Below are 23,661 nucleotides of genomic sequence, written 5' to 3' on the forward strand. Positions count from 1 at the left end.
AGCCCAGCCCTTCGACTTGAGCAAGGCCGGGGAGCCGAAGAGTGACTCAAAAGCTGTAGGGCATTTTAGCTTATTTCCTGATCAAATTTATAGCTATTTTCTGTCTAAAAGCAATTCCCTTGCCATCTGCAGGATTAGCCAAATGGTTTAGTCTGTAAAGTCATTATCATTAATGATATGCTGGATGTTTCTGGAGAGAATCCAAAAAACTCACCTATAACCAAGACAGACACTGACCTTACGATGACAGTGCATTGCCGTTACACAGGTAGCACAAGAAATCCTGCTTCACCATTGTATGTCTTAGTAAATGCTGCTCTTGAAATCTGAACTTGGTTGCATTTTATGGTACTTTATGATCTTTTAGGGTTCTTAATGTTGCTTTATCTTCCAGTCATGGGTGGATATTATATTTTAGACACAGCTCAGGGAAATGGAGGGACTGTTCAGAAACCTGAACCAACAAAAATAAGCTGTCTCCAGGCTTTTTTCTGCATGAGAGACATTTATGGATGTCTCAGATGTACATATTTTTTCATTGCCTGTAAGTGAATATTAATCTTCTGGATTTCCCCTTTCAGAATGGGCTTTAGTTTGCTTCTTGTGGCAGAAACAGGAATTTCCTTGTGGATCATATTTCCGGGTGTTTGTATTTATACACAGACTATAAAAAGGCAGTCGTCGTGCAGGGCAAGGACACATAGGCTTTTGCTGCAGGAGGCAATACAGGGAATCTGGAAATACTTAAAGGTGTATTTCTCTAAAGCCTTCTACACCATAAAGACATTCTGCCTGTAAGTATTAACACAGTTTGTTTTCCTTATTTTGTTATTATATTTTGAAGCTTTGTAATAGCCTACATCTTAATAACTTGAAGCATTTTATTTGCATTTTAACTGAAGTGCCTCACTGCATTTCAGAAGGTTGAAATCTCTTAATGCCAGGCATACAAAACTCTGAGGGGGTATAATCATGGAATTGGCATTGTCCGTTCTGAGTTAGACATAACCTGTTTAAAACGTTGCTTTCCATTGAAGAGAAAAGACAAACACAACAATTAAAAACTTTTTCCCAGAATGCAGAGTTAGATAGCACAGCTGTATCTCACAGGTTTTTGTCTTCCCACCTGCAAATCTTGACTTTTACAGAGACCTAGAAGAAACTTTTATCTTGTCATAGGTTCTTGGAACATTGTTTTGCAAGAAGTGCATCGTTTGCCAGTCGCGGTGACTGTCAGTCACATTGAAAGGAATATTGTGTTGCTTTTCATTGCAACTCCAGGCATGTGCCCTTACTATTGATACTAAGAATATGACAGTCATATTTAGTTTTGGAAATTGCTTGTTTGACCTTTTTTTGGTAGGCAATAGATGAAAGCCATAGCAGTAAATTCTATAACAGTTTGCCACAGCATTTGTACAACAAATCTTTCTCCCAAAAAGGCAAAATTGCAAAAGGGTTCCCTAAAAAAAAAAAGAAACCCAAACAAAACAAAAAAACCCATGCAAAAACACAGGCAGAAATGCTCTGCGGAGATCTCCAGTGGACCTAAGTTTGCAGTGGGTCATTCTCAGTTACAGCATGGTATTGCCTGGAACAGAAGGTGTGTGAGTAACACAGGTGAGTGAGGACAGAAAATAACCAACCATTTCTGACCACCACTCCTGACCATACCATGTTTACTTCTGGTACCATGGAGTAAATCACTGAAGAAACAACAGCAAAGGAAACCCATTAAATCTCTCAGTCCAGCCAAGGAGCTTAGCAAAGACCTAGCGAACAGCACTGGCAATCCTTCAGATTTTCCCAGAAGAGGCTCTGCAGCTTCAGGTGGCACACATGTTGGAGACTGCGTAACCTCGGTCTAGCTAACAGGCAACTTCAAGCCAAGTTACTATAAGGGAAGGATTTGATTTTGCAATGAATGAGAGCTTTGGGGTAAGGCAAAGGGAAAATTCTGAAAAGTTTCCTAAATGATGTTACAAATAGTCATGATATTACAAATTGGAAATGTGTCTGAGAGAAACTAGATCTGATTTTAAATAAACAAGAAACCAGGTGTGAGATAATAAAAAACTGTCCAGTGTGCAAAATGTAGTGCTGTGCATGCATTCGACTGGGAGGAGTGCAGAGCTCACATATGAATTGCAACGAAATAGCAGTGCTTTTGTAGTCTGGCTCTGTTATCCTGCCACCCAAACAGTGTTCTTCTCAAAGGAAGGCACAGAACGGCAAATTAGCTCAAAAGACCCCAATAGAAGCCCATTAACCAAACCTAGCTTTTACTTTCTAAATGCTCCACGTCCATGTTCATGCACTTATCAAATCCCACAGGCTGCTGCCTGCACGTCTTGTTAAAGCGTTTTTTAACAAAGCTTTGGAGAAGTCCATGGAAATGCATTGGTACATTCTGCCTTCCTGCCAGCCTCTATTCCCATCTCTGCCACAGCCTGGCTATGCCAGTGAGCAGGCTATTTAACTTAGCTTTACAGTGAGATTCCCATCTCCCTGGTAATATTGGAGGAGACATTGCAAAAATAAGTTGACATAAATAAAAACAGATACTCTCTATTTACCCCTCTGAAAAATCATAATACTAATCAACGTCTTAGAAATCTGTGAAGTTCATTTCATCACTGTTTATAAATTGCTCTGAGGACATTGTATTAAGAATGCTACAGACTTACAAATTATGATAATTACCATATGTTCTAGTTTCAGCTGGGATAGAGTTAATTTTCTTCCTGGTAGCTGGTACAGTGCTGTGTTTTGGGTTTAGTATGAGAATAACGTTGATAACACACAGATGTTCAGCTGTTGCTAAGCAGTGCTTACAGTAGTCTAGGAGTTTTCCAGCTTCCCATGCTCTGCCGGGTGCACAAGAAGTGGGAGGGAAGCGGGCACAGCCAAGACAGCTGATCCAAACTGGCCAAAGGGATGTTCCATACCATATGACATCGTGCTCAATATATAAACTGGGGGGAGCTGGCCGGGGGACAGCAGTCGCTGCTTAGGGATGAGCTGGGCATCAGTCAGCAGGTGGTGAGCGGTTGCATCGCTTGTTTTTCCTGGGTTTTGTTTCTCTCTCGTTGTTTTCCTTTCCATTACTATATTTCGGTTATTGAACTGTTCTTATCTCAACCCACGACTTTTCTTACTTTTGCTCTTCAGACTCTCTCCCCCATCCCAGCGAGCTGGGGAGGGTAAGCGAGCGGCTGGGTGTGCTTGGTTGCTGACTGGAGCTAAATCACAACACCATAGTATTATGACTAGATTTTCTGAATAGATTTTAAACTCTTTAGGCCAAGCTATGCCTATTTTATACAGCTAAGGCAGTGTCAGAAACATATATGGGATGCAATATTCCTAGGTTACAGGCGTTGTGTCCAGTGCAAAGGAAGGGGTAGAATGAAGTTCTGTTGGCAGGTCTCACCACTTCCTAGGCAAATCATCTCTTTGGCCTATATAAATTTATAATTTTTATTATTTGCCATTTTGTAATTATATTGTAATAGAATAAATATAATATTATAGCATATAATATATAATTTACTTTGTAATATAAAATATTATGTACAATAGTTTGCTTGAATTAATAATAATAATCATTCTAATTATTTATATAGTTTATTGTAGATTTTTCTATGTTTATTTTATATAGTTTAATCATCACTGTGAAAATAAACACCTGTGAGATATTTGCTATTTTCTTAGGCAACCGTGCATGCAGTGAAATGCTGCTCAGCAGCAAGCAAAGGGAAAGGAATTAGCTTCAGGGTTTTGCCCTCTTTAGTATCTGGGCAGAAGAAACAATCAGGATGGCTTCTACAAGTAAAGGAAGTTCTGCAGGTACAAAATCTCATTTACTAAGATTTGTAAAATTTGTAATAAGGTTGAATCGTGTTTCAATCCTTTCCTATTAATGTATTATACCATTCTCTTTGCCCTCTATCTACCAAGGATTTTGTGGGAAACAATGGGTGACAGACAGGGGAAAACAGCGTACTGAAAATTTCAGAGATCTCATCTGGACATATATTGTGGGTTAATTCTGCCCCTCTGTTTCCTTCCTTAAAGAATCTGTCCTAAGTGCAGCATTTCTTGCAGTATTTTTCTTGTCCCTGACACAGAAGTTGAACTGACATTTGTAAAAAAAAAAAGTTAAAATCCTTAAAAATCAACTGGGAACTGGAGAATCAGATACTGTGGAGATACAGGCAGTATCGCTGAGGCACTGATGATGAAGCCTTACCTCCACTGAAGTCAGTACTAAATGGGATTTTGGAACCAAGCGTTTCTTGCATCACCGCAAAGTTTGGTCATGTTACATTTCCCAGAACTTGTGTATATTCTCTACTGTCCCTTACTGGAAGATCCAAAATGAGGTTGACCGTGCTCCTTTCAGTCACTGGATTCTTGAAAGATCTTAATTTCCCGTACATGGTTTGTAGCTTAAAAAAGGAATGCAATTGCCACTCCTTTCATTGGGTGTTAAAGTGCATTAATAAAACAGAGATTTTGATCAGAAGTTCACCAGTGATTAGAAAACGTGAATCTTAAACTACAGCTGGCCACAGAGGATGCAGGGTTGTGACCGAATACATTCAGGCATTTCCCCCCCCCCCCCCCCGTGTTTTTAGCTCATATTTCCCATGTAAGACTTCTTCCTGTTGTCACATCATGATCTGTAAGATGATCTACCCTTAGCTGCGGTTGCAACCTATCCAAACTGAATGCCATCTACAGATTTCATTAGGGGGCTGTTTACTGTCTTTCAGATCACTAACTGTGAAGGAAAGGAAACCTGACTTCAGAGTTAAATAAGACCAGTTAAATAAGACAGAGGCTCATGACATCTTCCGAGCCCCCTACATTGTCACTATCATTTGGTTACAGTTTCGGCCAGTTGTCAGCAGCAACACTGACATCGGGAAAACATGGCCTGGCCCTATATTTTATAGCCTTGAGTTGTATTTATCTTCTCTAATTGTAATGTGCTTTATGGCCATTTGATCACAAAATCCCGTGCTTAGCAACAATTTTCAGTTCAAGCAGGTCTTCGTAAGAGTTTAATTGGCAACAAATTAACTAATGGAGCTGTTCATTTCTCTTTGATTAGTGAGAGCTGAAAATATGTTTTGCCCTGAAGGTGGAGTCTGCAAGCACGGATTCCTCATCAAATCACCACCTCTTCAACTTTTCAGCTCACAGGTATGCTAGCACAGATTAGTCATATTCCAGCGATCCCTCAACAAGCATCTGTTAGTTCTGCTATCCTGAATTTTAATGAGACAAATTGCTTTCTCTTCGGCAGAATTCCTGGAAAAGGCGTTTTTTCATCCTGACCAAATCCAGCAACGGCAATTACATCCTGAAGTATCTAAAAGGCCAGAACATAAAAGGGTCCATAGCTGTTGATCAGTATGTAACTCAAATGCATCACCTTTTTATTTTAAGTCATGTATCAACACTCTTAAATGGCCTTTGATTGTTCAGACACTTGTTCCTTATTGAGATTCTTGACCCAAATCCCGCTGAAGTCCAGAAAAGAGTCCTTTGAGTTTTTGTAGGCTTTGGGTGCAACTTTCTGTGTATGATATACATAGAAGTGAAAGTCCTAAGTTGCTTTGATACATTTATGCGAGTGGCTGTGGTGAGGTGATGTCTGCAAACCAGACATCTTGGCTCCATGATCCCAAAGGCTGTATTCCTGTAGTGGAAGATATTTTATCTCCTGTGAGGTCGGTGCTATGCATTCACTCACATGTGAGTAAGGATGGGCTATGCCACTCTTCACCGTGGCACAAGACCTTTCCCACCTTATGGCTTTACAAAGTGCTTTGCAAGTTGTGCAGAGGTCCCTGGCTTTCGCATAGCCCTTTTGGCTGACACTGGCTGCCCCGCTGCCTCTTATTCCGCCGAGAAATTGCTCTGCTTGGCTCATTTGGGTTGGTCATTTCATTCCTCTCAGCACAGTGCCCACTGCAGCGAGGCTGGGCATCACTGGCTTTGTACTAGCACCCTTCACCATCTCACATGTGGTGTGAGATACACAGGAGGGAAACAGTAGATGTAAAGGGAAATTCAAAGGTTTTACCAGTCAGACCTAGAGCTTAATACTCCAGGCTCCTGGAATTATTAGGCATGGAGGTCACTGGACTCACATTGCTGTTGTGCTTCTTCCATTAAAAGGATTTACATTGTGAAGGTTTTGAAAAATTCCAGCTTGCTCAGTGGTATGTGATTACATTATTACCATCATCATTGTTGCTATTTTTTTTACTAATTTAACTTGTTGAATTCAATGGAAGTAGTGCTTCCATTTAATTAGCCATTAAGAGCACTTCTTGACTGTTCCTCTTCCCCTCCATTAAAACACTGTTAATATACAATTAGTTTCAAATGAAATATATTGTTCTGTAGTGGTTGAAAAACATCTGCCAGGATTTTTTCTTCCTATTGTTTCTTTTCAAGATTCTGTGTTAGACCAACAGCCCCTTTTTTCAGAGATGAGGATCCAAAATCTGGATACGAGTCTCTCCAAAATTTGATTTTTTCTTTATTTGCTTGGAGGTTTTCGTCACTGAAACACCAGCTGTTTTGAATGTGTGCATTTATTTTCTTAAGAATTTTTTCTGTGGAAAAATGTTTACCTTTTCCCATGCAGATCTCATCATATTATGCTGTGCTGAGAGTAAAATATGTACACACACATATGTAGGTGTGTTTGTATGTTTGTGTGTATGTTCGTATAGTTATATAGGACATTGCTTACGGTTATCTTAACAGAATCACAAATATCAAAGTTGGCATAAGCAATTCTGAAATTATGGAAATGGTGAGGAAGATGTTTAAATGCCTTCCTGAACAAGTGATGTCCATCATTACTGGAAACAGATGTTACTACCTCATTGGGAGCAGCAGGTAGGCATAGAAAGATGTGCAAATGCAACATGACATAACAGTTAAGCTAATGTAACACTAAGCCCCTGCCCCAAGGCAAGGCCCTGCTCCTTCACAGCCGCTCTCGTCCCTTCCTGTGTCTCAGCTACCGATGGCGCAGCTCTGGGATGAAATGATTCAGCTGGTTGCTCCGGTGGAAAACTGCTCTTTTCTATGTTCTTTTTCCCCCCGTGGCTGGGTTAATTTTTTGCCGGTTCAGAGAGGTGAGCTAATCTCTCCGCAGCCACACTGTTACAATGTCCAACGCGTGAAAGCGGTGGGAGCGTGCGGCTGGCAGCGGGGGCGGCAGCGGCAGTACATCGGCGTGGCGGTGCCAGAGCAGACTGCACCAGCGAAGGGTCAAGGAAGAGCAGAGAGCTTTGTCTTCTCACCCAGCGGCTTCTGGCAGTTAGGAAAGCGTCTGCTCCTTGTGGATAAATCACAGGAAATAATCTTGCCCTGGAAACTAGGTTGTTAATTAAGGGAAGCAGATTGAAGGGGAAAATTCCCCCGAGGGAAAAAGTCCCAAAAGGAATGACTGGGGCCTTTACTGCAGCGGGATGCTGTGCTCCCTGCTCTCCCAGGCTGCAATCCAGTCCTCAGCAAGGGCAGAAACTGCTGCTGTCCAGGTGATCAGCCAAAGCTCGTTTAGATGAGGGAGGACATTTGGCACAGTGCTCCTCTGCTGCTGCTTACCAGAGTCTCCTCTTCAGTTTCCCAGGCACCAGCATGTTGTGGGTTTTTCTGCCTTTTCGCAGAAGAGCAACTGACATGTGAAATGCTGATAACCGCAGAAGAAAAACACATACCTGTGTGTAACTTGAGCATGCCACCCCACGCCTTCCCCCAGGGCACTGCTCTCACAGCCCATGCTCAGAGGGAAGCGTTCCAGAATTAATCCAACTGAATCCACCTCAAGCATGAAACAGGGCTTCAGGGGTCCTTTCATGGCATGTTTCTCGTCCTGCTTGCCCAAACGCATTCCCAAGCCTTGTTATCTCTCTCTATGGCAAGACTCAGCAGAGCAGCATTACACACAGAAAATGAAGCAGAAAGCACCATCCCACCTCTCCGTCTCTCTCCTTCCCCATTTCTCTTGCACACACATGTACAGCCTCCCCCACCCCCCACCCCGTTTTAGCTCCCAGTCCTGGGCTGCACCCCTCTGAGCTCAAACTTTGCTGTCTGGCTATGGCCACTCTCTCTTGAAAGGAAGGTGCAGACTGTCCCTGTTCATTTCAGGAAGCATTATTTTGGGGCCCATAGGAAGAAGTGAGTAGGCAAATGGGTTTGCCTTGTGTTTTACCTTGAGTAGGTTTTCACTTCTGTTGTTCCAACTTACAGGCAGGAAACAGAGGACTGGGTCACTGTGATATCGTCAGTCTGCAGGGAGGCCAAAAGAGGTGGATGCTGCCCTCAGGTGACATGTTACTGCACTTGATTTTAGAAAGAAAGTAGTTTGTTATTAGAAACCTGTGTAAAGGAATTTTCCTGATTTTGGCCTTGCAAGTTGGCTTTTGCCTTAGTTAATCAGAAGTTAATTTTTCATATAAATCCTGTACCCTGGCTTTATGCAATAAGCAGACATTGCAGCCTGTCTGCGCTGGGATTGATTTTATATTGAAGAGTCTCTTCGAAGAGTAAGCCACATGGAAATTAGGAGGTGACTGACATGATGCTGCAATGAATTGTACTTTTGATGCATCAGAATGAAGTCTTGTGTGTTATTCTTACCGTGTGCTTTTTGGTTATATTTACATGCTGTTTTACAAACTGAAATACATCTAATCTGTCAACGTAGGAGCAGCTGGAAGTTCTGTTAGTTCAAGCTCAGGCCCAAGTTTCTGCACCTTGTCAGCCAGCCATGCCTACTAGTTCAGATCAGCACTAAGCTACTTGTATCCCTACAGCTTCCACTCAGCTCAAGGTGCAAGCAGGGCAAATTTATATCTGCCTGAAAAATGCCATGTAGACAATCTCTCTGATCCATTAGAAGTGAAATTTGGACTAGTGGGATGTGTGGGTACATTGTAGTCCATGCCCATCAGGTGCTTGTCTTCTTACACCACTGTCATCTTATTTCTAGAATGAAGATCTTCCAAATCCAGAAGTCAGAAGCCGGCCCTCCTCTTTGCCACTGTTCTTCAATTCTGTAGCTACGACCAGTTTGCTAGAAAGGCAAAGCTACCAGAAGGCAAACAGATTAGCCATCCTTAATAATGAGTTTGCTCCTAGGGGTGACTGTGAAATTTGATTTGTATAATTGCTTTCTTCCATCAAAAGTTCTTCAGAGCTTGTGCAGTTGGTGCCCAGGTTGTCTGTTCTGCTCTCTGGTGGGGTTCCCGAGTAGGACTTAGATGATAACAGCAGAAAGTCCCCACAAAGGAAAGACTTTTAAGGAAAGCCTGCATGTAAGTAAAGGCAGGTGTTGATGGCAGTGAGAAATTATATTCCCTGGCTGTCTCAACTGACTGGCAAAGATTCATGGGCATAAAATAAGCAGCTGCAGATTCGCTTTGACGTGCCTTGGCAAAGCCATGTGATGATTGTTTTGACAGCTGCCTCCCACATTCCTCCTGTTTTGTGATTGTGCTTTTCTTTGTCTCTCTCTTCAGGCTGTAAAGCTTAGAGGGGAGTTCAGGTCAAGTTCCTGTGTGCCTTCCAGCTCTTCCCCCTCAATATTTGAATAGAAAGGAAGCAAAGCATTGCTGCTGTCCCAGAGCAATTGCAGTCCCTGTCCTCCGGTGCCAGGCTGAGTAGCAGCCAACGGAGCGTTGGCTTTCTCCAGTCACAAAGATGTGTGCAAATGGCCCAGCTGGAGGAAGCCGAAAGCAGGTGAAACACTTTTAGGGGGACTCAATATTTTTTCTTTTGTATACAGGAGAGTAGTCCCTCAGAAGACAAGAACAGGCCTAATTCAGATCCTGGCCCTTATCAGGCTCAGCGTAACTCAGCAAGCGGAGTTTTTCCACACCTGGTGAGCAGAACAAATCAAACAGCTCTTGACTTGTTCAGTCAGCAGAAGTGACTGTTGGCTCTTAGCTCACCTGAGTATCTGTAACTATAGATTATTCACCTGCTTTTCCAGCACACTGAGTTGCTTTTCACTATGGAAGTTTCCTAAATACTGTCTGTTGTCTTGTTTAGCACTGAAAATAACCTTCTAAGAACTTGCTTGCAATACCCTTTGTTTGCTTTGTTTCTTAGAGGCAGATCCTCAGAGTTTCTGTGCAGCAATTGCAACTTGTAGCAGATTTCACAAACTTGACCAAAAAACTCTGAAGTTGTACTGCTTGAGGATTTGCTCCTCCCACCACATTTCTCAGCTGTGCCACAGTCTTCCTAAATGGTTTCTTTCTGCAGCCTCTGCCAGTAGCAATTGAATCAATCAATGTAATTGAACCACAGAACAAGGGCTTGTTAAATTGAGGCACTCCTTGGGACTGACCTTGTGTAAGCATAAATACAACTGAAAGTAATTTAGCTTCCATATCTGGCAGGAATGATGAATGCTATCATGTATTATTGGCTAAGTCTTCTGGCCTGTGTGCCCTGAACAAACACCTGCAGCAGTTTCAGGTGGTTTTCACCCATACTCTGCCCTGGATTACTGCCCTTGCTGCAGAGTTAACAGAAGAGAAGGCACAAGTAAGGCTCCACCACAGCAGTGTAAAGTTTGGCAGCTGAGTTCAAGCCCATCTTTATTAGCAGCTTATGCATTGAACTTTGATCTAGAGTGGCTGAGATATGGGGAAAAGAATCTTTCCTGCTACTGTAGATAACAGGGTGATAAATCATGTGCTGCAGTCACCATCCATGTGTACAGGCTGGCAGCAAGTATGAGATAATACACCTAAATTTAGTGGAAAGTAGTGAAAATCGTTGAAACTACATTGCAATGCCATGGGCAGTTAGCACAGCTCAGCTGATGCACAGTACTTTGTGAAGCTGTAATAATTCAATGATAAGTCTGAGCTCTGAAATGCATTGACTTAACCCTTAGTCTGATTTAACCAGTCCTGCTCTGGTTGCATACCAAGGCACTCTGTCTCTTTATTACGCATGCTCTTTTTGTCTCTTTTATTACTTCTTCTCATACTTACAGTGCCTCAGAGAGCATGTATTTTATGCAGCTGTTAGAACTAGGACAGACTGACCGTGAGGGTCAAAAGATAAGGACTCTAGATTTTGCCTTTTTAGCTTGAAGCAGAGGGAATAGCAGGAAGCTCATATTTCTGTTTCAGCACGGGTGAAAAATAAATAACCTTGCCATAGAGCTAACATGTAACAAAATTGTTTGTTCATTTGATAAAAATATTTCACTTGCCTCATAAGTTCAGCATCTGCTAACAACTCCAGATTTATTCTCTGCTCAGTGCTGTCTAGACAGCTGACTTGCAGACTAAGCCCTTGTATTTACATCGTGTTAGAAGTATGACTCCACATTTCTAGTATCTGATTCGTTTTGCTTTTTATTGGTGGTTCCCTCATCCAGGCCCAGATCTTGAAAACTCTTTGGTCGGAATCCATTACTCATGCAAACAGGCCTATCAATGTCAGTTGAGTGCAGTCATGCAGGCAGGGACCCAGCCACCCAGGAGAGGTTTGGGGACCCAACTGCCTTTCAATCCACATTTTGGAGCCACTAAACCACATCTGACTCAGCAATTCAGTATAAGCTATTTTGACACACAGCTTTCAATACCTGAAATGCATCAAAACAAGGAGCCCTGCTATGTATCACTCTGTACTCCTCATTACTATATTGCAGGCACCTAGGCATCTTTGTCAGGAGTTCAGCTTCAATATCTGTTAGGCACAGCTGATATTTTGGAAGAGAAGTTCCCCTGTCCAAGGGCGGCAACACGTAACTTTTGACCCCTTGTCTAAGGAGCCTGAAACTAGCAATTCCTCAGTTGTTCTCTAGCTATTGTTTCCGTCTTGTGCTACAGCTGATTTTCTCCATCATCTTTCTCTCTCATGTAAATCCACACTGTGGTTCAACAGAGACTCGAAGAACTTGCTTAGTTGTATGTCTGAGAATAACTGTGCACTGAGGTTAACTGCACTGCTCTGGCTGTGAAGCATCTGCAGGAACAGAGATGTTGGCGAACTGCTATAGGGAAACGCAGCGCTGCTGCAGCTTAACCTTCTCCTTCCCGTTGTCCCAATAATCTGCAGTGGTACCGAGGGGAAACGCCGCATTTGGCAAAAAGTAGCTGCTGTCAGTGGCTGAAGGCTCAGTTTAGGAAGCTGACGAGTGCTGTCTGCTCTCTGAAATTTCTTAGGAGCTGGAAGATCTCAAGACTTCATAAAATCACCTCCACTTCCCCCTTTTCCCCATGTGTTTACTCTTTTGGTTGACCCAAAGCCCCTGAAAAGTCACTAGGAAAATCGTTCATGACTTCATACCATGACCACATACCATGACCACAGAACCAGTCTTGTTCCTGCTGGGGTTTTCTTATGCAGTTCTTGAAGGACCGTTTGTAGGTGTCTTGACTCTTACAGCATGTGCTTTTTATGTCATTTATACCAACAAGGAAAAAAATACATTCATCGTCTTTAATTTCTATTCAATGCCACTTCTTCTCTTTACATGTAAGAAAGTAATTAGTTTAATTTACTTTACCTTTAAAACAGTAATATATTCTGTGGCCTATTTAGCAATTATTAAATGATCACCATGGAAACCAAGGATATAAGTGGAGAGAAAAAAAAAGGGTTGCATCACAAACATGGCATGGGGAATTGTATTGGGAGGCAGCTAAATTCTAATTACCATACTCTTCATTATAGTGCAGTCAACAAGGAGGCATAAAAATAAACAATTTATTTTTGTGACTTTGAAAGGTAAACTTGGTGGAGGGATTAATTTCTCCTTGACTTACCAAGTTGCTGCAAACCTAGTATTTCAGGTATTTATGAAGACAGAATATCACTCAGGACACAAAGGCTCAGTGTCAGACCTCCAGCCCTCCGGGGTGTGTTCTAGTCCATGGAGAAGTACAAAGTAATACACTTCTCATTAATCAGGAAAATCCCAAATTCATTCTTTACTTGGTAGCAGTTAAAAGGTGCTTAAAAACGACAAATATCTCCCGCCCCACTTCTACATTTCCTACAGATCTTTTTCCTAGTGTAAAGATTTTAGAACTGAATGCAAATAACAGAGCTTTTGCACACAAGTGACCCTAAATGAATGCAGATTTGTACACGAAGTGTTTAACCCACTTGGTTTTTAAACAAAATAACAGGCTATGCACATGCAGTCAGTTGCAACTGTCTGGTTACCACAAATCCATCTGTAAGAAGTGCTAATATTAGTGGCCAGTTTTGTCCATGTACAGTAGATCTCAAAAGTATAAGTAGGTGCACAACTACAGAAACCTTGTTCCTAAAACAGACTGGCTCTGAGCATATCTCTCTTCAAGGAGAAACATGTCTTCCCATGTTTTCTGTGGATATTTTCTGGTTCTATTGCTTCTCCATGAAAAAGGAAAAAACAGGCTGTATAACTGAACCTGTTAAATACAAAATCATTCTTTTAACAGGATAAAAGTCTGGAAAGGAGTGAGGAAAATCTGCTGTCATCAGATACAGATGAAGACATCAAAAAGGACGAAGAAGAGTATTACCAAACTCCCAGCAGCATTTTAGCAAAGGTAGTTTATCAGTTGTGAGTTCTGCTAGTTTTCTAACAGCTCCAAGGACACAGGAGACATTTAATGAGCCAAAGAGGAATTCGTATGAGGAACCACTGGTACCTTGCAAAAGAAATACGTAGATAAAGCAGTAGGTAACAGAGCTTTCATTTGTACAAGAAAAAGTACACTAGACTCAGTCAAATGATCTTTCTGGTGGAAAGTGGCATTTTGTCAAAAACATTGCTGATTTTGTTGACGTTCCCCAGATTGACTGTTTCGTTGTAAATGGCTTTTGCCTGTTGTATCACAGGGTTTGGGTTGTTTGGTTTTTTTTTTCATAAGTGAAAACTTTGTTTAGAAAATGTAGCTGTATATTATTTTGATATATTTTAAAACTTAGTTCAGTAGAAGCATCAGTAAGCTGCATAAAGCAGTACTTTAAAAACACCGTGAAACATTTTGGTACCTACATTTCACTGTGAAACAAGGGAGCAGGAGGAATCATACTGGTAATTTTAAACAAATTCTGGCACCTAATCTGGGAAGCTAGTTTCTCTAGGCTTCCTGTGTAGTAAGTGGTCAGGAGAAGCTAAGTGGTCAGTCACAGCCTCTCTCCAAAGACTGTACAGCTGACTGAAGGACATTAACAATATGATTTTGTCATATAATCTAAATGCTTAAAGTTAAGCACACACAAAGTACAAGACCCTTTTTTCATCCTGCTTAAATTAAAATGTAACAAAATTTTTGTGGTAGTACTTTAGAATATAGCTGGTTATGTCCCAGCCTGAAAAGAAAACAAACGGTACTGTCAATAACACCAGATAAAATGAACATCTGAGTTTCAACCACCTTTCTAGCTCATGGTTTCTGGCAAGTGACTTAGCTGTGGAAAGCCAAGCTGTATTAGCCAATGTGTTTAAACAGCATGAGCACTGAACAAAATGAGGACGTTAAGAAGATCTTTTTCAGGAAGGCAGAGCAAGGATATTTACATCTTATGTTACGTCTTTCCAACAGTGCACTACTGAAGTATCAAAGCCTGACCACACGGCCGAGTCTGACGTCCCTGTGCAAGAGAAGCCAGTGCAGAACCCGGTAAACGAGAACATTTATATGCCAATGAAATCACTGTAAGTAACAGCTTCATTAAGGTTTTGCAAATTAATTTGACATAGTGGTAAAGATAGAGCTGTCATTTGTGATATTTACATAACAATATGTAGAGGCTGCATCTTGTTTGCGTGGGTCTTTCTTTGGTCTTGTTTCAGAAAGCTCGGAACTCCTTGGAACAGCAGAGTGAAATTCAAACGCACCCACATGAAATTTAAACTCACATTGCAAGCTCACACATTTAGGCAGGCTCTGTCCAGCATGCAGCACTTTCTGTTGACTCTTTTTTTTTTTTCTGTGTTTTCATGTCATGACAACCCACCACTTTACTCAGATACCACAGCCAAGCTCCAGCCACCTTTCAGACAGGTACTCCCAAAGCAGGCAGCAATATCTAGTGCTTAAAAGAGAAAACGAGACATGGGGCATTAGCTCCCAGCTTTTCCAGTAAGAAGTTATGTGATCCTGAGTAGGTCATCTCCCTCCTTCCATTTTCCAACCCAAAGAACAGGTCTGACACTGTATACTTTGAAGGTACAGTATTTGGCATGCCACAAAGAAAGACCAATCTCCACGACGTAGCACAGTATACCGAAAAGAAGCGTGCGTGCACGGTAAAACCGTACCTTCTGAGCCAGAGGACTGGTCATTAGCTCTTAGCTGTGGCCTGCCACCTACAGTCAGATCTCATGCCACATAGTGGGAGGCAGCTGGAAATGCAGACCCACAAACCGGTTTATTCCAATAGATTTATTCAAGCTCATCTGTGTCTTTGAGAGCCCCTGGAGGGAATTGCTATAGAAACCTCGCAAGCTTATGCCATCTGAGTTAAAATATAGCAAGAGCAGCTTTTGCTACTATCCCAGACTTGTCTGGGGTGTGGAGAGGAGTTGGCTCCAGGCATTATAAGGCTCATCAAATAAAGCTAAAAAGCATTCAAGCACATCTGAGTTATTTTATCTCCCACAGGATAGCATTACATCCCTGCAGAAGCCAGTACAGCCAAGGCCAACAATCTGTACTTAGTTTCTTTGTTAAGGCATGTTGTTAGCTGGAATGTTTTCAAGCTTAATAAATAGTCTTTAAATACTGAAAGGGTTTATTTTGGGATTTATGGTCCGTTTTTAGAAGGAGTTTATTTTACTTATCTGTAATTTCGTTTACTGGATATTCTACAATAACTTGTTATTCTTTGCTTCACTGGTGGCTATTTGATCCATCTTCAAACACAGCAAGAGTATGTGGCACGGCCAAACCAGTTCATTTTTTATCACCATTTCTCTTCAGTAGGTTGCTGGATGAGAGCTGCCAGCTCACATGCAGATGTGATGGGCTCCTCTCTCCTCCCAAACAGCAAGACAACGATGCGTGTCCAAGAGACTTGGAAGCAAACAGAGACCTAACACTCCCAGAAAGCAGTACCAGCCAGCAGCAAGCCTTTCAGAGACGGCAAAGTTCATTACCACTCTCAGTGGTTCAGTTGTCTGTACTGCTCAGGTAAGTGTCTTCTCCACTGTCATTGCAGAGAAGACAGATATATCTTCTCTGTGGAATCCCGCTGAGGTACTGGTAAAGCAAGCCTGGTCTCTGATGTTTTCTCTCACAGTCAAGTTACAGATGAGACCCAGCTGCAGAAGTTGGATATTTTCATCCCCCTGGTTGATATTGAGAGTTACCTTAAACTTACTGAAGCAGCAGGACAAATATGGTGAGTTCTGGATGTCTTGTTATGGTGCCTGTCAGATGTGAATGAGAGACAGTGCAGGTACAGAAGGGTACAGCTATACACATCCATGTACGGTTTTGGCAGTGCAGAACAGGGCAAGGTCAGTGTGTGCCAGCACTCCAGTGATTCCTTTCTGCTCTGACTCTTCATGTATGTTAGTTTCTATTTCAACTGCTGTTGAAAAGGGCTATATAGAATCAAGACCCCTTTGCATGCTGTGTAATAATTAGCGATGAAGTCCCACCCCAGAAGCTATTCTTCCAATGCTGGTGTGAAATCAGCTAATTACTGCTAGTGAGTTTTACATTTGATTTGGTGAACCACAATGATGGCATGCCTCAGAGATATAATGAGGGGATATATCTTGTGATAGGGTAAAATGGGGCTTTTCAACAAAAAAATCTTGCAGGCTTTAGTATAGGTGGCTGATAACCTGTTGTTATTCATGATAAACCTGAAAATTAGGAAGCACATACAAGGGACAGACTTCAAGACCCATTTATTTGACTTCTGTACCCCCTTATGTACACTTAAGTCTTATGAAGTCTTATGTAGAAAGAGGTGGCAGTCCTTTGGAAAGCCATAAAAGCTGTCTGTCACTGGAAGGGGCGACAACCTGGAACCTATAGGCACAAGGGGAACCATTTCCAAACCTGGTAAATTCAGTGATTCACTGTCTTTCACCAAATCCTTTCTGTTTTTTTTTCCCTTTAACCTATTATCCTGTGTCCCTCATATTATTGACCTACATCACATCATTTTGTAATTTAAGTAGTACCACCTGCAAAGCATTCTGAGACTCTCTAGTTAAGTGTGAGCTGTAAATGAAAACTTGAATTATGTTACATAAATCAAGCTGACTTGAGTGGGATGCCAGCATAAAATTATCTCCAAATTAATCTCAGCACTGGTCCAGTGGTAGGATTGAGTGCCAGACAGAGATTTTCACAAGTAATTATTATGGGCTAGAGCATATACATGTTCTTAGTATTCCTGCTGGAAATTAGTGTTCTCCCTAGACCTTCAATAGCGATGACTAGGATAAAGAGGGAGCAGAAAGAATGTTCAGTGCATAGTCCTGTGCTATCTGTTGATCTTTCACTGCCACGCAGCACTGAGACTGCCTGTTGCTGTTGCTCACATATTGACACCGATCGGGGGCACTGTGTGCACAGCAAGTCACTTGGTTTCAGCCGCTGTCAGCAAGAAGGAAAAAAAGCCATTTAAAAGGGACTGGAAATGGGACCACATTTCAATAACTGGATCTACATCTAAACTTATAGAGCTTTCTCAGTGGAAATTCATATTGAAAGAATTTGGAACAGAGCACTGGGTCTGACTGTCAGGCCAGCTAATTCTAAATAGCTTGTCATCAAGGAGTGTCTGTCAGAGACCAGCAGGAAAGAGATACTGGAATTTCCATAAGGGTCCCAGCAGGACAGCAGTGGATCTCTGATCCTTATGGTTATATCATAGATAAAACATATAATAATAAGTTTAATTCCATTCTTTTGGGATGAATTTGGAAATCATTGCAGTCAAACATAGGGTTAAAACATCTGCAGCAGCGTACATATGCCTCCAGCCAGTCTGACCAACTGCTTTTGAACTGGAATCCCCAGCTCTCACTGGTGACTTTGCTAGCTCACTTGTTAACAGGCCGCGATGTGAGTGTCATGCACGCTTTCAGGAGGACCCGTTGGGGTGGATGAAGCAGCTTGGTTTCAGCTAGAACCAGATCAAAAAGTTGCGAAGTCATTCAACCTGTGTGTCATTTCCAGAGGACAGTACCATAAATGCAGTCCTGTTCAGCCATTGTCATTCTGTTAGCAGTGACTGGGCATCCTGTATGTTTCCTTTACTGTCTGTCCTCCAAACTCCCTAGCGTCTCGCAGTGGGCTGGTCCTTGCCGACTGGGATGTTTGTTTAATCACGGAGACCATATAATGGCTGTGAATGATCTGAAACCCCAGAACGTGGAGGAGGCTTACTTCTTCATCAGCAGGTCCACAAGAAAGGAGGTAAGCTTGACTAACCTGAAGCTGATAGTTCAGTGAATCAAGACAAATGAGAAAGCAGGTTGCTTTTTGCATTTCAAGTGGCTGCATTCAAACCAGTTTACTCTGTTTTGAGCTTGGCATGAGTAACTTTGGTACCAAGTATCTCCTCAGCATCCCCCTGCTATATCATCTCTTATTCCTGGGCTATTTGGGGAATGTAAGGTCAGCATTACTGTGTTTAAGGAGTTGATCTCAAAGAGTCTGAGCAACCCCAAGAGATACCACCAGGCAACCGTAAATTAGAGTTACTTGGGGCTTTTTGGCTAAGGCCCATGAATTGCAAGCTTTGGGAAATAAACACTTGCCTCCAGTGGATGTGCAGTTGCTTATAGTAGTTTTAGGTATTGAGGGCAGAGCCCTAGACACCTGCGTCCTGGTTCCCAAGCACTTCGTGTCTCCTCGTGTGATACCACTTTTTTTTTTTTTAAGAATGTGGGAGATTTCTAAGTGGTGCCTTAACATTACTGTGATCTGCTACATGCTGATACCTACATTTCTCTCAGATGGACTCATATTTCCGTATCCATGTTCTCTGACCCATACCTGAACACACTCATATTTGAATTTTGCTGAGAAAGTTGAGGTCATCAGATGCTGTTGCTGTCTAAAGAAAAGAAAGTGTCTCAGCAGGAAAAAAATACTCTTCTCTCTTTACAGGGTGTTTTTATTTAGCTGTAGGGGAATAGACAGGGATCGGCGACTGGAAGATCACGGGCTGTGACGGAAAGATAGACTCCTCCCCATAGGAGTGGCAGGAACAGGAACCGCAAGAGCTATATAAGCGTGTGACGCAGCTAAATAGACGGACATTTTGTATCCATCATATTGGTGTCTGTGCATCACTGTCCCCAGGGTGGGTAGAGCCCTGTGTCCCGGAGATATGCGGCCCAAGATAAGTTCTCCCGTAGAAGCGTACAGCTACATTTAGCTAGTTCAAATACAAGTCAGACAGTAGCACAAATGCTGATCAGATATAACAAGCTATAAAAGTTTCTCTTTTCTTTTTTTTTCTTTTTTTTTCTTTTTTTAAGGTGAAACTCACTGTATGTAGGATTCCACATTCAGATACCTTCCATGTTATAGGCTGCTCATGTTCCTGAAAAAAGACCTCAATGATTAAGTAAGTGCCAAAGTTGAAGGGATATATAGTGTATGGAGGTAACCTTTATCTTCTAGAGCTGCCAGACATCTTTAGTTGCTGAAATACAAAGAATAGAGAACGTGGATTTCATTTTATGTCCTAATAGCTTGTTCTGTTGACACGAATGGCATTTGTTTGGCTTGTGTTTCATGTTGCCATGTATTTCAGTTACATGGAAACAACTGAGGGTCAAATTATTTATTAAACCTTTGCACTGTGTATGCTTTGTACTCCGGTAGAAAGTACAGGTTCACGCCTCCGCTCGCCTCTTTACACTGAGTTGTATTGATTTATACTGAACTCCTAATCAGTTGCGGTGTGGAAACAACCTGCATTTGGTTGTTTCCATTGTTTTCCCTTGTTTCCCCTTAGCTACTGAAAGGGAAAGGCAAGTGGAGAGCTGTAGTGTTGGAAGGAAGGCTGGTAAATAAATTGTTGTGCAGTGATTCAGTGGAGCGCCCTTTTGTGGTATGCCCCTCTTAAGTTACAGCCACAAAAATACAGTCAAGGGATGACAGGAAGAAGAGCTGGTTGGAGAAAAGGAATGTGCCTGGAGCACCTTTGGGTTCATTGGCAGCCAAAACAAGCCCTAAGTGAAGAATGAATGAATGGATTTGGGAGAGAGGAGGGCTGGTCTGCTCTGTGAAGGTAGCTGGGGAAACCAGAGAGGGAAATGATGTATATGAAGGCATGTGCATTCAGCCCAACAAAAAGAGATTTCACTGAAAGTTTTGATGCTACCAAGTACTGCCATAGGGATGTTACTGGTACCATGGCATTTCCAGAGCAAGTGGTCATTTGTTTCCCAAACAAGGACATCTCCTGTAAATGTTTATTTGCGAGTATGTTTTGCTTCCATTGCTATCATAGAAACCTGAATGATTTTCAGCTAATACCTCACCAAAAGGTGTTGGTGTTTGATACAGAGCTGCCTGCAGGGGTGCCTTTAGTGGGTACCCAAAGGGAGCTTCATCCTGCACTAGTGACCTCTGTTGCTTACAGAAACACGGTGTGATACGGCACGTACGCAGAGCACATACCTATTCTCTATATGGATATGTACACATCTGTATACACACATTTGTGTGCGGGTGTATTTACATACATACATATTGCTGTAAAATAGATTGTATTAACATACAGTGACGTGGCAACAAACCGAATCACTAGTTTTGAGTACAGATAATTTTATCGTGCCAGATACAACCCAAATAATGACTGGATTTAGCAGGCATAGGTTTATTGATATTAAGAGATTTATATAAGCTTTGATTAAGATGGATTTGGCCCAAAAGAGGTATTTGTCCAGCTTCCAACTGAATTAGGCCAAGTCAAGCTACTACAGTAAGAAACTACACTCACTAAAATCAACATTGGTGCCACTTACTCCAGTAGTAAATTTGACAAATGTGCTTTGTATGCTTCCTTTAAAATCCAGTCTGGACTTTTAAAAATATTGTTATAAAATTTTATTTAGCCAAAGATGAAAACAGCATCAGTAACTCAAAATAAACAAACATAAATATGTATACAATCTATTCAGACTCAGGTCCTATTCAAAAGATTAACTTCCAGACTGAACGTTTCCACAGCCTGTCTCTTCTGCTTTTGAGATAAGAGTGTTTGGGACATGCTTATTTCTCAAGGTGAGAAAGGATCACTTTCTGATATTTCTGTTTCAGTGATGTTCAAAGAGCTGTTTGTGCTGGATTCTGCATAAAGGCAGAGGGAAACCCCAGTTCTGGAACTACAGAGGCTGAAAATGGAAGAAAAGACATTCCTTGGGAGCTTTTCTCCAAAGCTGCTACGGGACTCCTTTGCTCTGCACTGCCTCTTTGAGCACAACAAATCCATTTCACCACACAGGGCTTCTTCCAGCTCTGTAGCAGTGTCAGCCTGCTAGGACAGTCCTCTAGGCCTGAATCCTAAAATCACAGATCATCTAGTTCAAGAGTAGCCACCGAGGATGTCAGCCTCGACCTTTCCTGCCCAAGGTTTGCCTAAGTTCTTCTGAACTTTAGAAAAGGAAAGTCCAAGTCTTCCTGTGTTGTTCCAAGACTCATCTCTCTGTATAATTAGGCAGTTTTTTTCTAATATTTATCCTAGATTATCTTTTTAGGAAGTAAACCTGATGTTTTCTCACCCTGTTTTCTGTGGGCATGGGGAATGCTTGATTTCCAGTCTCCAGAAAAATCTTCATTCTGGAAGGTGTTTTTTCTGCCTGTTGTCCCTTCTTTTATTTTTAGAGCAAACATCCTGCATTCTTACAACATTTTTTCAAACATTTCCTGAAAGTGGTCATATGTCACTGAACTGTGAAACAAATACCTCGTGTTTCCAGTTATGGGTGAACAAAGGAGGTGAGACAGCTGTAAAGCAATTTCCTGGAACTTCACAGAAAAACATTTCCAAAAAGAGGTGAACTAGCGAAGAAGCTGTGAATCATGCATGGCAGTGAAAGGAGAGCCACCACCGTGGAACCTGCGCATGGCATTGCTGCTGAAGCGGACATTGCACAGCGCACGCTGCGCCTCTTGGCCATGGAAGAATGTTACTTTTGGACAAAAGTAGGATTTGGGTAGATCTAGCATGCACAGGATAACTCCAGAATATTTCAGAAAACTGGGGGATTAATTCTGTACGTCAGTAAACAGTTCCTGATGTGTTACCCCATAATTGATCATTATGTCAGTTAGCACAATGATAAATGCAGATAATTAGTGAGGTATTGGCTAATTCATAACACTTACAGAGATACAATATGGTATTGATTTCGGTACAGTAAATTCTGGTAGGGTGTGCGAAGTTGTCTGCCTACATATGATTAATAAATGTGTTAAAGCTTTAGAACACATTGTATTCTGTGAATACCTTTCTCTTGACACAACCCCTTCTCATCCTCCAAAGACTACCTGTAACTTCCCAGTAACCTGCAGCTGAGTCACCAAACAGCTCATTTTAAAAAACCTACTGTTAAAAAACATCGGCTTCATTCTGTAACATTTTTCTCAATGTGAAAATTTTACCTTTCTTCAAATGGGAAATTGTGCTAATTCTCTGGGCTGCTCCTAGAAGCAGCAGCAAAGGGAAATGCCTACCTGTGTGATGCTCACTTTTAGCCCTGGAAGACCTGAAGGGAATGTCTTTAAGCCCATGCTGTCTGAGGGGTAATTGGTAATTTTTTAGATCACCTATAGGAACTTTAAATGTGTCACGTAAGCACACACTCTTAAAGAAATAGGTGATATTGTAGCTTCTTGTTGCAGCATGCAGCACCATGCTTTATGGTGTCAAGCACCTCCCTTATGAGGAAAGGCTGAGAGACCTGGGTTTGTTCAGCCTGGAGAAGAGAAGACTGGGGGGGGATCTCATCAATACTCATAAATATCAATGGGGTGCAAGTCAGGAGGATGGGACTGGACTCTTTTCAGTGGTGCCCAGTGACAGGCCAAGGGGCAATGGGCACAAGGTGGAACATGGGAAGTTCCAGCCACCTCAATATGAGAAAAAAACCCCTTCCCTGTGCGGGTGCCAGAGCAGGGGCACAGGCTGCCCCGAGAGGCTGTGGGGTCCCTTCCCTGGAGACATTCACACCCCGCCTGGACGCGTTCCTGTGCCCCCTGCTCTGGGTGTGCCTGCTCAGGCAGGGGGGTTGGACGGGGTGAGCTCCAGAGGTCCCTTCCAGCCCCTGCCATTCTGTGATTCTGTGAAACTTTTTCTTAGCCAGTCTACAGGTAAGTTTTGGGCTATGGAGGGCTCCTGACACAGGTATTTAAATTGACATGAGCTGAAATTCAGTGAATCCACTGACTAGCGTATCTACGTAAAACACAGCTGGAAGAAGGCTGCAGATCCTGAAATCTTCTTGCACTACTGACCCCATGAAGTAACCTGCTTGGAAGCAGGGGCCGTTGCCGGCTGCAACACATGCCACTTTGAACCGCCCAGCATCTGCAAACTGGGCGTACTAGAGACAAAACCCAACCAACTGCAATACAGATTGTGTGATTAGCTAAAGATTAACATGCTCCT

General features: G+C 42.1%; 1 protein-coding gene across 4 annotated transcripts; it reads left to right on the forward strand.

Moving 5' to 3' along the window:
• The first annotated feature begins 685 nt into the window (after nt 1-685).
• On the forward strand, nt 686-22,655 carry PLEKHS1 (pleckstrin homology domain containing S1). Of its 4 annotated transcripts, XM_064464194.1 has the most exons (16): nt 686-794; nt 2,857-3,042; nt 3,715-3,849; nt 5,120-5,211; nt 5,315-5,421; nt 6,790-6,924; nt 8,287-8,362; nt 9,029-9,136; nt 9,824-9,919; nt 13,497-13,607; nt 14,610-14,722; nt 15,990-16,199; nt 16,309-16,410; nt 18,314-18,449; nt 19,520-19,608; nt 21,312-22,655. In XM_064464194.1, the coding sequence occupies exons 3-15, from the start codon at nt 3,819-3,821 to the stop codon at nt 19,586-19,588; spliced, it is 1,386 nt and encodes a 461-aa protein (XP_064320264.1). In that variant the 5' UTR covers nt 686-794; nt 2,857-3,042; nt 3,715-3,818; the 3' UTR covers nt 19,589-19,608; nt 21,312-22,655. The 4 variants fall into 4 exon arrangements, with proteins under 4 accessions (XP_064320264.1, XP_064320263.1, XP_064320265.1 ...); XM_064464193.1 differs by lacking the exon at nt 2,857-3,042; XM_064464195.1 differs by lacking the exon at nt 2,857-3,042 and having other exon boundaries at nt 5,150-5,211.
• The last annotated feature ends 1,006 nt before the right edge of the window (nt 22,656-23,661 follow it).

This window comes from Phalacrocorax carbo, chromosome 12 (assembly GCF_963921805.1).
Source record: "Phalacrocorax carbo chromosome 12, bPhaCar2.1, whole genome shotgun sequence".
NCBI lineage: Eukaryota > Metazoa > Chordata > Aves > Suliformes > Phalacrocoracidae > Phalacrocorax > Phalacrocorax carbo.